The 16837-nt window shown below is 40.0% G+C and overlaps 1 protein-coding gene across 10 annotated transcripts in view; it reads right to left on the minus strand.

The window, feature by feature from the left end:
• ZMYM6 (zinc finger MYM-type containing 6) overlaps positions 1 to 16837 on the minus strand; it is a 63982-nt gene that overhangs the window by 12728 nt on the left and 34417 nt on the right. For all 10 annotated transcript variants that reach the window (XM_007538888.3, XM_060205841.1, XM_060205844.1 and 7 more), the window contains 2 exons: positions 10038 to 10178; positions 8693 to 8730 (listed from right to left, as the gene is read on the minus strand). In XM_007538888.3, coding sequence (XP_007538950.1) covers positions 8693 to 8730; positions 10038 to 10178 — 179 coding nt within the window. The remainder of the gene's footprint in view (positions 1 to 8692; positions 8731 to 10037; positions 10179 to 16837) is intronic.

Here is a 16837-nt window from a genome sequence, read left to right on the forward strand (position 1 = left end):
GGGGGTCAGGCGGTAGCACAGCGGGTTAATTGCACGTGGTGCAAAGAGCAGGGACGAGCAGAAGGATCCCAGTTCGAGCCGCCGAATCCCCACCTGCAGGGGAGTCGCTTCATAGGCTGTCAAGCAAGTTTGCAGGTGTCTGTCTTTCTCTCCCCCTCTCTGTCTTCCCCTCCTCTCTCCATTTCTCTCTGTCCTATCCAACAATGATGACATCAATAACAACAGTAATAACTACGACGACAACAACAACAAAAGAGTTGGCTGCCAAGTACAGTGTCCTGGAAACTGAAAAGACATTTCAAGAAAGAAGGAACAGGCAGGGGAGACAGCATAATGGTTATGCAAAAGACTTTAATGCCTGAGGCTCTGAGGTACCAGGTTCACTTCCCAGCACCACCATAAGCTACAGCTGAGCAGTGCTCTGGTCTCTTCTTTTTCTCTGTAGCTCTCTCTCTCATTATTATAAATGAGCAAACAAGATTTTCATGTCTGAGCCTCCATAAAGTCCCAAGTTCAATACCCTGCACCAACATAAACCAGAGACGGACAGTTCTCTGGTCATGGGTGGGTGGGTGTGTCTACCTCTCATTAAAATTAAATAAATGGAGTTGGGCGGCAGCGCAGCGGGTTAAGCGCACGTGGCGCAAATCACAAGGAACCGGCTAAGGATCCCAGCTCAAACCCCCGGCTCCCCACCTGCAGGGGAGTCGCTTCACAAGCAGTGAAGCAGGTCTGCAGGTGTCTTTCTCTCCCCCTCTCTGTCTTCCCCTCCTCTCTACACTTCTCTCTGTCCTATCTAACAACGACATCAATAACAATAAAAAGTACAACAAAAGGGAAAATAAATATAAAAAATTTAAAAAAATAAAATATGTATAAAGAGAGTATGAGAGAGACAGAAAGAAGGAAGGAGGGGGAAGAAAAAGAGAATGTATCTGTTCAATGTTACTGAAGGACTAGCAAAATGAAAACTGAAAAATGCTCATTAAGTTGGCAAATACCAGTGGTAATCTTGACAAAATGCAGTCTTTGTCAAGGGAGTGGTATAAGAGGAATAGTACACACAAAAGCCTGACTAGATTAAGCGAAGGAAAGATAACAGATGAAGAAATGGAAGTAGCAAGTAAAGGTCACCCTTAGAAAAGATTTCCCCCCCCCAAAAAAAAAAAAACCTAAGAATCCGACAGTTGCTAGAGGATTGTGGTGCTAAACGATTTTGTTTTTTGAGGTAAGTATACTGTATGGTTTTGTGCTGATGAAAATAGAGTGGCCCAGGAGGTGGTGGCAGTACTAAAGCTTTGGACTCTCAAGCATGAGGTCCCGAGTTCAATCTGGCAGCACATGTGCCAGAGTGGTGTTTGGCTCTTTCTCTCTCCTCCTGTCTTTCTCATAAATAAATAAAATATTTTTTAAAAAAAAGTGGTCCAAGAAGTGACGCAGAGGATAAAGCACTAGACTCTCAAGCATGAGGTCCTGAGTTCAATCCTCAGCAGCACATGTACCAGAGTGATGTCTGGTTCTTTCTCCTCCTATCCCTCTCATTAATAAATAAATTAAATATATTAAAAAGAAAGAAAGAGAGAGAGAAACACATGAAAAAATGCTCCAAGTCTCTGATTGTCAGAGAAATGCAAATAAAGACAACAATGAGATACCACTTCACTCCTGTGAGAATGTCATACATCAGAAAAGGTAACAGCAGCAAATGCTGGAGAGGGTGTGGAGTCAAAGGAACCCTCCTGCACTACTGGTGGGAATGTAAATTGGTCCAACCTCTGTGGAGAACAGTCTGGAGAACTCTCAGAAGGCTGGAAATGGACCTACCCTATGACCCTGCAATTCCTCTCCTGGGGATATATCCTAAGGAACCCAACACATCCATCCAAAAAGATCTGTGTTCACATATGTTCTTGGCAGCACAATTTGTAATAGCCAAAATCTGGAAGCAACCCAGGTGTCCAACAACAGATGAGTGGCTGAGCAAGTTGGGGTATATATACACAATGGAATACTACTCAGCTGTAAAAATGGTTACTTCACCGTTTTCAGCCGATCTTGGATGGACCTTGAAAAAATCATGTAGAGTGAAATAAGTCAGAATCAGAAGGATGAATATGGGATGAACTCACTCTCAGGCAGAAGTTGAAAAACAAGATCAGAAAAGAAAACACAAGTAGAACCTGAAATGGAATTGGCGTATTGCACCAAAGTAAAAGACTCTGGGGTGGGTGGGTGGGGAGAATACAGGTCCAAGAAGGATTCAGAGGACCTAGTGGGGGGTTGTATTGTTAAATGGGAAACTGGGGAATGTTATGCATGTACAAACTATTGTATGAAAGAAAGAAAGGAAGAAAGAAAGAAAGAAAGAAAGAAAGAAGGAAGAAAGATAAAAAAAAAAAAAGAAAGAAAGAAAATGAAGTAGAAAGAGGGATAAGCAAGAGCCAGGTAATGGCACACTTTACACATGAAAGGACCCTGGCTCACGCCCCCAAACTCCACCTGCAGGGGCGAAGCTTCTTAAGTGGCAAAGCTTCATCTGTGTGTATTATTAGATAGAGACAGAGAAACTGAGAGGGGAGGGAGAACCAGAGAGGGAAAGAGACTAAGATATACCTACAGCCCTGCTTCACCAATTGTGAAGCCCCTGAAGGTGGGGACCAGGGGCTTGAACCTAGGTCTTTGTGCACAATAATGTGCACACCACCTGGATCCTCCCTCCCTCTTTCTTCCTCTCTCCCCATTCCCTCTCAATTTGTTTTTATCCAAAATTAATTAATCAATTAATTAATTTTTTAAACTGGGAGGAGAAATGCAGAATAAAAAGAAATCCTGTAGTCAGTAAGAAAAAGGTAACACAAAAAATGGGAGAGAATTCTGTGTATCTGAAGTACATGCCTCATATATGCACAATTTCACCATCTCAATCACCCTTCCATTCAAGTTGATAGAATGAGAGAAAAAGAGAGGAGAAGAGATATCACAGCACCCAAGCTTCCACCAATGCCATAGCCCTTTCCACATAATGTCTAGGCTTGGACCTCGGCTGCACACATAGTAAAGGACACACTCTCATGTCACGGGGTTTTGTGTGTGTGTGTGTGTGTTTAATCACAAGAGCACTACATTATCTGTTATTATACTTTTTGTAGATGAAACTGAAAACATTAATCTGAACTATTCTTAACACAGTTTAAATGATTAGTAACTGAGAGAATTATTCTACATAAGGTAAACATATACTAGGCCCTTTTAATAAGAGGAAATATTTGCTCTGAATAATTCAAAATTCATAATTTGATGTGCTGTGGAAATATGGTTATGAAAAAGGCTTTTACGGAGTTGGGGGATAGCGCAGCAGGTTAAGTGCATATGGTGCAAAGTGCAAGGGCTGGCTTAAGGATCTCAGTTCAAGCCCCCAGCCCCACCTCCCCATCTGTAGAGGGGCCGCTTTGCAAGTGATGAAGCATGTCTGCAGGTGTCTATCTTTCTGTCCTCCTCTCTTGGTTTCTCTCTTTCCTATCCAACAACAGTAGCTATGACAACAATAACAACTACAAGTGCAACAACAAGGGCAACAAAAAGAGAAAAATGGCTTCCAGGAGCAGTGGATTCGGTGCAGGCACCAAGCCCCACTGATAACCCTAGAGGCAAAAAAAAAAAAAAAAAACTGGAAAGAAAAGAAAAAGACTCTCATGCCTGAGGCTCTGAGGTCCCAAATTAAATCCACACCATCACAATAAGCCAGAGCTCAACAGTGCTCTGTGTGTCTCATTAAAAATAAATAAAGGGCGGAGGGTAGACAGCATAATGGTTATGCAAACAGACTCTCATGCCTGAGGTTCCAAAGTCTCAGGTTCAATCCTCCGCACCACCATAAGCCAGAGCTGAGCAGTGCTCTGGTTAGATAAAAAGAAAGAAAAAAATAATGGGAAACTGGGGAATGTTATGCATGTACAAACTATTGTATTTACTGTTGAATGTAAAACATTAATTCCCCAATAAAGAAATAAATTATAAAAAAGAAAGAAAAAAATAAGTAAAAATGAAAAACAAAGTTAACTTAGTATTTTTTAAATATTATTTACTTATTAATGGGAGGGATAGGATGAGAGAAGAAAAAGAACCAGATACCACTCTGGTGTGTGTACTGCCAGGGACTGAACTCAGGACCTTATGCTTGAAAGCCCCCCGGCCACACAACTTAACAGTCCTTTAACTAATATGCCATGCAGCACCTGAAAATAATAATTAAGTGAAAACTGATTAAGTCGAAGTTATCATTATCATCATCAATACAAAAAATCAGGTGAGGCAGTATCAAAGTAAGGCAAGTTATCTCTCCACATTATGACATTTCATCTAATTCCCTGGAAGATTTGTGATAATGAATGAACCCAATGTTTTCTCTCTGTGTGTATGTCTAAGAAAAATTTTTAACATTTATTTATTTATTCCCTGTTTGTTGCCCTTCTTGTTTTATTGTTGTAGTTATTATTGATGTCATTGTTGTTGGATAGGACAGAGAGAAATGGAGAGAGGAGGGGAAGATAGAGAGGGGGAGAGAAAGATAAGACACCTGCAGACCTGCTTCACCGCCTGTGAAGCGACTCCCCTGCAGGTGGGGAGCCGTGGCTCAAACCAGGATCCTTACACCAGTCCTTGAGCTTTGCGCCTCGTGCGCTTAACCAGCTGTGCTACTGTCCACTCCCAGAAAATTGCTTGAATGCACGCTATCTGTGCCATCGTTGAAAAGGAACCTCCATATAGTTCTTATTTTCTGTTTTGTTTTATGTCGGGCAGGCCCCCTGCTCTGATGCTGTGATCTATTTACATAATCATTGTTTTGCCTGAGACCCGCCCTGCCTGCAGAGTACTGGCTAATCCCACTGAACCTTCCCAACAGCTGCTATGGAAGCTTTCTACCTTCCCGCTCTTTTCTTTCTCCATCCCCTCCTAGCCATTTCCTGTTCCCACTTGCCACTTCCAGTTAAAGATATATATAAAGGTGTTGTCTCTGATCAATAAAGGCATAGTGGACAGGGGTAGATAGCATAATGGTTATGCAAAGAGACTGTCTTGACTGAGGATTCGAAATCCCAGGTTCAATCCCCTGTACCACCGTAAACCAGAGCTGATCAGTGCTCTGGTAAAAAAACAATAATAATAAAATAAATAAAGGCATAGCATTGTTTTCCCGCTCCGCCATGAGTTCATGGTCTCTCTCCCGTGACACAAGCGCAGCAGTTTTATTTTTCTATAGTACAGTGAAAGCTTTACTGACAAGAAAGTATGGCTTACAGCTTTTCTTGTGGGATTTACCTATGAAAACAGATCTTATATTGTTTTCTGGGGACCAAACAGTGATACACCCAGTTAAGCACACAAATTATCATAAGCAAGGACCTAGATTCAAGCCCCCACTCCCCACCTGCAGGGAAGATACTTCACAAGCGGTGAAGTATTTATCTTTCTCTCTCCCTATCTCCCCTCCCCTCTCAATTTCTCTCTGTTCTATTCAATAAAATAGAAAGAAAGAAAGAGAGAGAGAGAGAGAAAGGCAGGATGGCCACCAAGAGCAGTGGATCTATAGTACTAACACTGAGCTACAGAGATAAACCTAGTGGCAAAAATAAATAAAGTTGCTTTCTGTGTTTTTTTATATATGATTTACATGTTTTTGAGGCAACCTAGTTTACAAAACTATACATATTTTAGAAGTATTATTTTGTACCTCTTCCAAAAATATTAAATCATCAAACCTACCACCAATGTACCAATATACATCCACAAAAGTTCAGTGAACCTTGCAGTCAACTCCCATCCTCTTTTTTTTTAAATTTTTTAATATTTATTTTCCCTCTTGTTACCCTTGTTGTATTATTGTTGTTGTTATTGATGTCGCTGTTGTCAGATAGGACAGAAAGAAATGGAGAGAGGAGGGGAAGACAGAGAGGGAGAGAGAAAGACAGACACCTGCAGACCTGCTTCACTGCCTCTGAAGAAACTCCCCTACAGGTGGGGAGCCGGGGGCTCGAACCAGGATCTTTCCACCAGTCTACTGCAAACCAGCACTTTGTGCCACATGTGCTTAAGCCACTGCACTACTGCCCAACTCCCAAGTCCCCTCCTCTTAAGTTCCTTTGATAACCTCATTACTGAAGTCGGATCTGAAGGCTTGTTTTCGCAGAAGAGATAGCATAATGGTTATGCAAAAAAAACTTTCATGCCTTAGACTGCAAGGCCCCAGGTTCACCCCCTATACCACGCATAAGCCAGACCTGAGCTCTGGTAAATAATAATAGTAGTAACAGGACTTCTGGAGGTGGAGCCATGGAATAGCAGCTGCAATGTGTTACTCCCTGATCAACTAGTTAAAGCAATGAATAATAACCTGAAAACTCACCAAATTACAACTGGGATTTCTTAAGAGACTCTAAATTAAACAGTTGGGTGCAGGTATATGTGATCAGTGGATGGGAAAAAAGGGGGGGCATGAGGGAGAGAGTATCCCCCCATCCCCCAGGAGGCTAGAAACATAGCACCAAGACCCTATATTTATATCACAGGCACTAAACCAGGCCAGCAACACATGACAATCTTCCCTTCACTTATCCACCAAAATATGATAATATAAATAGGAAAGACCAACACTTTAGCCACAGCCCCACCTGCTGGCCAAGAAACTACACCAAATACCTTGCTTAGAAATACAATACAGTGATGCCAGAAACTACAACCAGACACAGATCTGGAAAGAATGACAGAGATAGAGTTCAGAAAATATCATGAAGATAGTTCAAGAAACTAAACTTAACATACAGACATGAATTTAAGAACTCAGAGATCATTTCACCAAAAAATTACAAAACACAGAAAGAAAAAAATTACAAACAGAGCTACAGGGTATAGAGAACACTTTGAATGTAGTTCAGGCTCAGGCAGCAGGCCTAGGGAGTAGACTAAAATTATATGGAGGAGAGAAATCTAAGCTTGAAGACTCAACCACACTCTAAATTTAAAGCTGTTGGAGAGGAAGGGTTAGGAAAACAAGAAGCATTTCTCTGTGAAATAGCAAACTCCACCAGAAAGTCAAATGTGAGTTATTTGGATCCCTGAGGAAGAGAAGGAAAGAGAAGCAGAAGACATATTCAAGGAAGTCATAGCATAACACTTTCCACACCTGAGAAATGTTCAAATTATAAACATTCAGGAAGCTGAACTGACACCCAAGTTCCTGAGCTCAAAACAGCAAACACCAAGACACATCATAGTAAAAACTAGCCATTACTGAGAACAAGGAAAAAACACTGCAGGCTGCTAGGGAAAAGAAGAAACTGACATTCAAAGATATAACATTCAGGTTCTCATCAAATTCTCCTAACAATCCTGAGAGAAATGGAAGGAGTGGGATGACAAAGTATTAAAAGATAAGAACTGCCTGCTTGGGGGTGGGGTAGTAGCGCAGCAGGTTAAGCACACATGGCGCAAAGCGCAAGGACAGGAGTAGGGACCCCAGTTAAGCCCCCGGCTCCCGACCTGCAAGGGACTCACTTCACAGGTGGTGAAGCAGGTCAGGTGTCCATCTTTCTCTCCCCCCATCTTCCCCAACTCTCTCGATTTCTCTCTGTCCTATCCAACAACGAACGACATCAACAATAACAATAACCACAACAAGGCTACAACAACAAGTGCAACAAAAGGGGGAAAAAATGGTCTCCAGGAGTAGTGGATTCATGGTGCAGGCACTGAGCCCCAGCAATAACCCTGGAGGCAAAAAAAAAAAAAAAAAAGAACTGCCAGTCACAATTCTGTATACTGATAAATTATCCTTCAAATATGAAGGAGAAATAAAGATCTGTTTCAAGCATGATGGAACTACATCAAACAAAAAAGTTTCTACACATCAAAAGCAAACTATACAAGGATAACCAGGCAACTCAATAAATGGGAGAAGATATTTGCATATCACACTTCCAACAAGTGACTGATAGCAAATATCTATAAAGAACTGGTATTGCTTGGGAATCAGGCAGTAGCGCAGCGGGTTAAGCACACATGGCACAAACTGCAAGGACCCGCGTAAGGATCCTGGTTCGAGCCCCTGGCTCCTCACCTACAGGGGAGTTGCTTCACAAGCAGTGAAGCAGGTCTGCAGGTGACTATCTTTCTCTCCCCCTCTCTGTCTTCCCCCCTCCATTTCTCTCTGTCCTATCTAACAACAATGACATCAATAACAACAATAATAATAACTATAACAACAAAACAAGGGCAACAAAAGAGAATATTTAAAAACTGGTATTGCTCAACAAAAGACTTAATAAAAAATAATCTTCTAAAGAAGACATGTACATATGAATAAATGCTTCATTCACTTATCACTAGAGAAATGCAAATTAAAACTATACTGAGATGCCATTGGCCTATATCAACAAAACAGGAAATGACAGGTGAGGTTGTGGATAAAAGGGATTCTACTGCGTTGCTGATAGGAATACAAACTGGTACTATTCCTTTTTAAAGACCGTATGGCTAGTCCTTAAAGAAATAAAAATGGGGAGGGGGGAAAAAAAAAAAAGTGAAATCACTTGCAAAGTGCAATAAAAGCAAAGTACAATACAAGATATGCCTGCATCCAAATGAAAATAAACCCCAGTGGCATTATCAGAAAAAAAAAATTAATAATAAAACTTACATCTTCAATGATCTTTGCTGCCTCTTTAGTAATTGTACCTGTTAGGAATTTAAAAATATATATTTACACCCAAAATATATAGAAGTAAACACAAAAACCAATGTTACCTTTTTTAAAAAAAAATTTATTTCTTAATTTCTTAATTGTAAGATTACAATTTATAGTTCCATACCATACCCACCACCGATGTTCTGTATCCTCTCCCTCCTGTCTCCCAAAAATAATCACCAAAGTTCTCATAAATCTTACATTTACTTTCTTATTTCATTTGAATATTTTTTGGTGTGTGTGTGTTTTGTTTGTTTTTTTTTGGTCAAGTTAATGTAAATCAGATCTCTAAATTCCACATATGAGTGAAACCATTTTGTAGTTGCCTTTCACCTCTTTACTTAATTAGATAAGCATAATCACTTCCAGTTCCATCCATTTTATCCAAAAGGACACAATGTCATCTTTTTTAATTGCAGAATAGTAGTCCACGGAATATATCCCATAACTCCAAGAAGTTACTCTTAACTAGAGAGCATTAAACTCTAGAACAGAATTTCTCTTTTGTTTTCTTTTTTTTTCCCCTTTCTTTCTTCCTTTTTTTTTTTTTTATTAAAGTAATTCTGCTTTATGTTAATACTGGGGATTGAACCTGGGTCCTTTGGTGCCTTGGGCATGAAAGTCTCTTTACATAACCAGTATGCTATCTCCCTTGCCCTAGACCAAAATTAAAAGAAAAAGGAGGGGGCCCTAAAATAATAAAATAAAATAAAAAGTTTCAAGGTTTATGGCTATTTGACATCAAGATTACTTGTGTTCTATAAGGGTTAGTCACATCTAAGTGTATTAAAATCTGGTATATTAAAATTAACTGACTTTGGGGGTCAGGCAGTAGCGCTGCAGGGAAAGCGCACATGGCGTGAAGCTCAAAGACCAGCCTAAGGATCCTGGTTCAAGTCCCCGGCTCCCCATCTACAAGGGAGTCACTTCACAGGCAGTGAAGCAGGCCTGCAGGTGTCTCTCTTTCTCTCCCCCTCTGTCTTCCCCTCCTCTCTCCATTTCTCTCTGTCCTATCCAACAATGACAACATCAACAACTATAACAACAATAAAAAAACAAGGGCAACAAAAGGGAAAATAAATAATAATAAAAAATTTTTAATTAACTGACTTCTTAAAAATATAGAGGGATTATACATATTATTGATGCTTCCTACTCTAATGCCACCCAGATTGCTACTCACCTCCCTTAGAGGCAGGGGGCGTGCTTCCCCATATAAATATAAATATTACCAAGAAAAGTTATGTAATACTCACCTCTATGGTCTAACCAAATGACTTTATCATATAAGTCATACCTTTTAAAACACTGTTAGAATTTCCTGTAGGCTGGACAGGAGATATTTTTGCCAGTGACACCACATTGCTTATAACTGGGGTAGTAGCTGTCTTTGCAGAAGAGCGTTCCACTGAAGTAGTTTTTGCCCTAGATATATTTACTGATTAAAATAAAACAAAAAAAATCAAGAGTTAATCTAAACAAAAGGACCATACAAACACATACACACAAAGGTAAAAATCACTGTTTTCAAGGTTCAATGCAATATTTAAGTATCTAACTATCATGCTGGATGATTTTGCTCAAATTAGTATTCTTTAGAGTCTGACCCTCTAAAATTATAATCCTCAAACGGCATTTAGTAAGAAAAATGTAGAAATTAGCTTCAGGATTAACTAAGATTTTCTCTCTCTCTTCTTTTTATTTCTTTATTTATTGGATAGAGATAGCCAAAAATCAAGAGGAAAGGGGTGAGTGGTAAAGAGGGAGAGAGACAGGAAGACACCTGCAGCCCTGCTTCACTGCTTGTAGAGCCTTCCCCCTACAGGTGGGGATGGGGGCTCAAACCCAGGTCCCTAGCATTGTAAAACATGTGCTCAGCCAGGTGTCCCACCTCGAGGCCCGTCTTTTTAAAATTTTTTTTATTAAGCCATTTTTAATTTGTAATTAATAGTCGTTTACAAGACTGTAAAACTGCAGGGTATTTGCTAAGCTCCTTGACTAGTGAAGACTAAAACTTCTATATCTGGGTGGGAGAGATAACATTATGATTATGAAAAAAAGACTTTCATGGGGTCAGTGGCGGGACATCTGGTTGACTACACACATTACAGTGCTCAAGGGCAAACGCTAGAAGAACAGTGCTCAAGGACTCGGGTTCGAGCCTCTGTCCGCAACCTGCAAGAGGAAAGCTTTGCAAGTGGTGAAGCAGGGCTGCAGATGTCTCTGTCTGTCTCCCTTCCTATCACCCCCTTCCCTCTCAATTTCTGGCTGTCTCTATCCAATAAATAAATAAAAAAAGGGAGTTGGGCGGTAGCGCAGAGGGTTAAGCGCATGTGGCACAAAGTGCAAGGACTGAGTAAGGATCCCAGATAGAGCCCCTGGCTCCCCACCTGCAGGGGAGTCGGTTCGCAGGCGGTGAAGCAGGTCTGCAGGTGTCTCTCTTTCTCTCCCCCTCTGCCTTCGCCTCCTCTCTCCATTTCACTCCGTCCTATCTTAACAACCACAACACCAATAACAATAAGACAACAAGGATAACAAAAGGGAATAATTTTTTTTTTCCCCAGAGCACTGCTCAGCTCTGGCTTATGGTGGTGCGGGGGATTGAACCTGGAACTTTGGAGCCTCAGGCACGAGAGTCTCTTTGAATAACCATTATGCTATCTCCCCCCACCCATAAATAAATATTTTTAAAAATAAAAAATAAAAAAAAACTAAACCTGAGATCGCTTTCTCTCCTCTCCTCTCCTCTCCTCTCCTCTCCTCTCCTCTCCCGGATCAACTAGGAATACCAAAGGAGACCACCCGGACCGAAACAAGACAGGACTAGAATGACCACAGGAACCCACTAAATCACCGGTGAGTACAAACACATGTGGCTAGTGACAGAGAGGAGAGAGGAGCCTAAGGAGAGATTAACTGACTGCTAACAGTTCAGCAGTTTATCAATTGAGACACCACCTCCAGTCCACTCCACCAACAAGGGGACAACTGATGGGAGGAGAGGACTCCCCAGAGACTCACCAAGTGCAACTCTGAGTCTCCATTGATACTGCCCTCAGAATCTGGAGCAGCGACAAGGAGGGACACCAGGGGACAGAGATCTAACCAGAAAACTCAGGAGAAGACCTATACCTCAGTGGCATAGCTGAGGGACTGTGAAAGGCTCTTTACATAACCACTGGATTATCTCTGCCACACCCTGCTTTATCTCTTGGTCAGGAGTCAGTGATTAAGCTAAGAAGCCTATTGATAGTTTAAAAGCCCTCAGGCTCCCATAGCCTACAGGGAAGAGAAAAAAAAGAGGTTTTTAAACCACTGAGCTCCAACTCAGGGACTAAAATACTATTGAAACAACTGTTAACTTCCACCACTGTGAACCCTTTAATTAACTTACTTAAGACACAAGTCAATCCAGGCAATAGTGATCAATAATTTGAAAAGTACTGATAAAGGGAACTCATAACATAATATATAAAATGGTTAAAACAACAAGAAAAAATATTGGAGAATCGAACCAGGACAACAGTTCAGCTAAAAGTCCTCCAGAGGGTGAAGCACAAAATAATGAGTTCAACATCCAAACATTAGCTAAGGAAATAATCACAGGAGTAAAGAATTTGAAAAAATTGTAATCAGAAATGCAGGAACAACAAATGAGAATATGGAAGAAAATACTAATTATCTCATAGTTATTAGAGAGCTGAAAGCTGAAATCGCTGAGCTAAGAATGCAACTAGCTGAACAAGTTAAAACAGTATCAGAACAGGGCAACAAAATAGATGAACTCCAGAAAACAGTAGAGGGCAGAGAGAATAGAATCTATGAGGCTGAAGACAGAATTAGCAAGACTGAGGATGAATTAGAGACAACTAAAAAAGAAGTAAGAGATCTCAAAAAGAGATTAAGAGATGCTGAAAACAACAACAGAGTCCTATGGGATGACTTCAAAAGAAACAATATACGCATTCTTGGCTTACCAGAGGAAGAAAGAGAAGGAGAGGAAGAAAGCATTCTCCAGGCCATAATAGCTGAAAACTTCTCTAGTCTAGACAACATCAAAGACATAAAGATTCAAGAAGCCCAAAGGGTCCCAAACAGAATTAACCCAGACCTAAAGACACCAAGATATATCATACTTAGAATGGAAAGGAATAAGGATAAAGAAAGGATCCTGAAGGCTGCAAGAGAAAGACAAAGAGTCACCTACAAAGGAAAACCCATAAGATTAGCAGCAGACTTCTCCATACAAACACTACAGGCCAGAAGAGAATGGCAAGATATCTATCGAGTGCTCAATGAGAAAGGCTTTCAGCCAAGAATACTATATCCTGCTAGACTGTCATTCAGACTAGATGGAGGCATCAAAACCTTCTCAGACAAGCAACAGTTGAAGGAATCAACCATCATCAAGCCTGCCCTGAAAGAAGTTCTGAAAGGTCTCCTATAAACAACCAGACCACCACAAATAGGACATATATCAAAACACTCTAAAACTCTACAAGAATGGCATTAAAATATCTTCAATCTTTGATATCAGTAAATGTCAATGGCCTGAATTCACCTATTAAAAGACACAGAGTAGGAAGATGGATCAGAAAACACAACCCAACAATATGCTGTCTACAGGAAACCCACCTAACTCAACAAGACAAACACAGACTTAAAGTGAAAGGATGGAAAACTATCATACAAACCAATGGCCCACAAAAAAGGGCAGGAACAGCTATTCTCATATCTGACATGATAGACTTTAAAATAGATAAGATTAAAAAATAGGAATGGACACTACTTAATGCTCAGAGGATCAGTCAATCAAGAGGACTTAACAGTTATTAACATCTATGCACCCAATGAGAAGCCACCTAAACATCAAACTTCTACTGAAAGAGCTACAGCAATATATTAACAGCAACACAATCATAGTAGGGGACTTCAACACCCCACTCTCTCAACTTGACAGAGCATCCAGGCAGAGAACCAATAAAGACATAAGGGAGATAAATGAAGAGATAGATAAACTAGAACTATTGGACATTTTCAGAGTCATTCATCCCAAGAAACTGGAATACACATTTTACTCAAATCCACATGGGTCATTCTCAAGGATAGACCATATGTTAGGCCACAAAGAAAGCATCAGCCAATTCAAGAGCATTGAAATCATCCCAAGCATCTTCTCAGACCACAGTGGAATTAAACTAACACTTAACAATCCACAAAAGATTAGTAACAGTCCCAAAATGTGGAAGCTCAACAGTACACTTCTTAACAACTTCTGGGTCAAAGAGGAAATCAAGGAAGAAATCAAAATGTTTCGAGGGTTCAATGAAAATGAGTACACAAGCTATCAAAATATTTGGGACACAGCTAAAGCAGTCCTAAGAGGAAAGTTCATAGCTATACAAGCACACATTAGGAAACAAGAAATAGCACAAATAAACAGCCTGATTGCACATCTTAAAGAGCTAGAAGAACAACAACAAAGGAATCCTAAAGCAACCAGAAGGACAGAAATCACTAAAGTTAGGGCAGAAATAAATAACATTGAGAATAGGAAAACCATACTAAAGATCAATGAAAGTAAATGTTGGTTCTTCGAAAGAGTAAACAAAATCGACAAACCTTTAGCCAGACTCACAAAACAAAAAAGGGAAAAGACCCAAATAAATCGGATACTAAATGAAAGAGGAGATATCACAACAGACACCGCAGAAATTCAACATATCATGCAAAACTTCTATGAACAACTATATGCCACCAAGCTAGAGAACCTGGAAGAAATGGACGATTTCCTAGATACCTACCAACTTCCAAAACTAAGTCAAGAGGAAGTGGATAACATGAACAGGCCCATCACAGCTAAGGAAATTGAAACAGTTATCAAAAATCTCCCCAAAAATAAAAGTCCTGGATCAGATGGTTTTACAAATGAATTCTACAATACCTTCAAAGAAGAACTAATACCTCTACTTTCAAAAGTCTTCCAGAAGATTGAAGACACTGGAATACTCCCTGCCAGCTTCTATGAAGCCAACATCACCCTGATACCAAAAGCAGACAGGGACACAACCAAAAAAGAAAACTACAGACCAATATCTCTGATGAACATAGATGCGAAAATATTGAACAAAATTCTAGCCAACCGCATACAGCAGTATATCAAAAAGATTGCTCATCATGACCAAGTGGGGTTTATCCCAGGCATGCAAGGTTGGTTTAATATACGTAAATCAATCAATGTGATCCACCACATCAACAAAAGCAAGACCAAAAACCACATGGTCATATCAATAGATGCAGAGAAAGCCTTTGACAAAATACAACACCCCTTTATGATCAAAACACTACAAAAAATGGGAATAGATGGAAAATTCCTGAAGATAGTGGAGTCTATATATAGCAAACATACAGCCAACATCATACTCAATGGTGAAAAACTGGAAGCATTTCCACTCAGATCAGGTACTAGACAGGGCTACACATTATCACCATTACTATTCAACATAGTGTTGGAAGTTCTTGCCATAGCAATCAGGCAGAAGCAAGGAATTCAAGGGATACAGATTGGAAGAGAAGAAGTCAAACTCTCCTTATTTGCAGATGACATGATAGTATACATGGAAAAACCTAAGGAATCCAGCAAGAAGCTTTTGGAAATCATCAGGCAATACAGTAAGGTGTCAGGCTATAAAATTAACATTCAAAAGTCAGTGGCATTCCTCTATGCAAACACTAAGTTAGAAGTAATTGAAATCCAGAAATCAATTCCTTTTACTATAGCAACAAAAACAATAAAATAACTAACCAAAAGTAAACCTAACCAAAGAAGTGAAAGACTTGTATACTGAAAATTATGAGTCACTACTCAAAGAAATTGAAAAAGACACAAAGAAGTGGAAAGATATTCCATGTTCATGGGTTGGAAGAATTAACATCATCAAAATGAATATACTACCCAGAGCCATCTACAAATTTAATGCTATCCCCATCAAGATCCCAAGCACATTTTTTAGGAGAATAGAAAAAATGCTACAAATGTTTATCTGGAACCAGAAAAGACCTGGAATTGCCAAAACAATCTTGAGAAAAAAGAATAAAACCGGAGGCATCACACTCCCAAATCTCAAACTGTATTATAGGGCCATTGTCATCAAAACTGCTTGGTACTGGAACATGAATAGACACACTGACCAGTGGAATAGAATTGAGAGCCCAGAAGTGAGGCCCCACACCTATGGACATCTAATCTTTGACAAAGGTGCCCAGACTATTACATGGAGAAAGTAGAGTCTCTTCAACAAATGGTGTTGGAAACAATGGGTTGAAACATGCAGAAGAATGAAACTGAATCACTGTATTTCACCAAATACAAAAGTAAATTCCAAGTGGATCAAGGACTTGGATGTTCGACCACAAACTATCAAATACTTAGAGGAAAATATTGGCAGGACTCTTTTCTGCATAAATTTTAAAGACATCTTCAATGAAACGAATCCAATTACAAAGAAGAGTAAGGCAAGTATAAACCTATGGGACTACATCAAATTAAAAAGCTTCTGCACAGCAAAAGAAAACACTACCCAAACCAAGAGACCCCTCACAGAATGGGAGAAGATCTTTACAAGCCATACATCAGATAAGAGTTTAATAACCAATATATATAAAGAGCTTGCCAGACTCAACAACAAGACAACAAATAACCCCATCCAAAAATGGGGGAGGACTTGGACAGAATATTCACCACAGAAGAGATCCAAAAGGCCGAGAAACACATGAAAAAATGCTCCAAGTCTCTGATTGTCAGAGAAATGCAAATAAAGACAACAATGAGATATCACTTCACTCCTGTGAGAATGTCATACATCAGAAAAGGTAACAGCAGCAAATGCTGGAGAGGTTGTGGGGTCAAAGGAACCCTCCTACACTGTTGGTGGGAATGTCAATTGGTCCAACCTCTGTGGAGAACAGTCTGGAGAACTCTCAGAAGGCTGGAAATGCACCTACCCTATGACCCTGCAATTCCCCTCCTGGGGATATATCCTAAGGAACCCAACACATCCATCCAAAAAGATCTGTGTACACATATGTTCTTGGCAG

Source organism: Erinaceus europaeus, chromosome 13 (assembly GCF_950295315.1).
Source record: "Erinaceus europaeus chromosome 13, mEriEur2.1, whole genome shotgun sequence".
NCBI lineage: Eukaryota > Metazoa > Chordata > Mammalia > Eulipotyphla > Erinaceidae > Erinaceus > Erinaceus europaeus.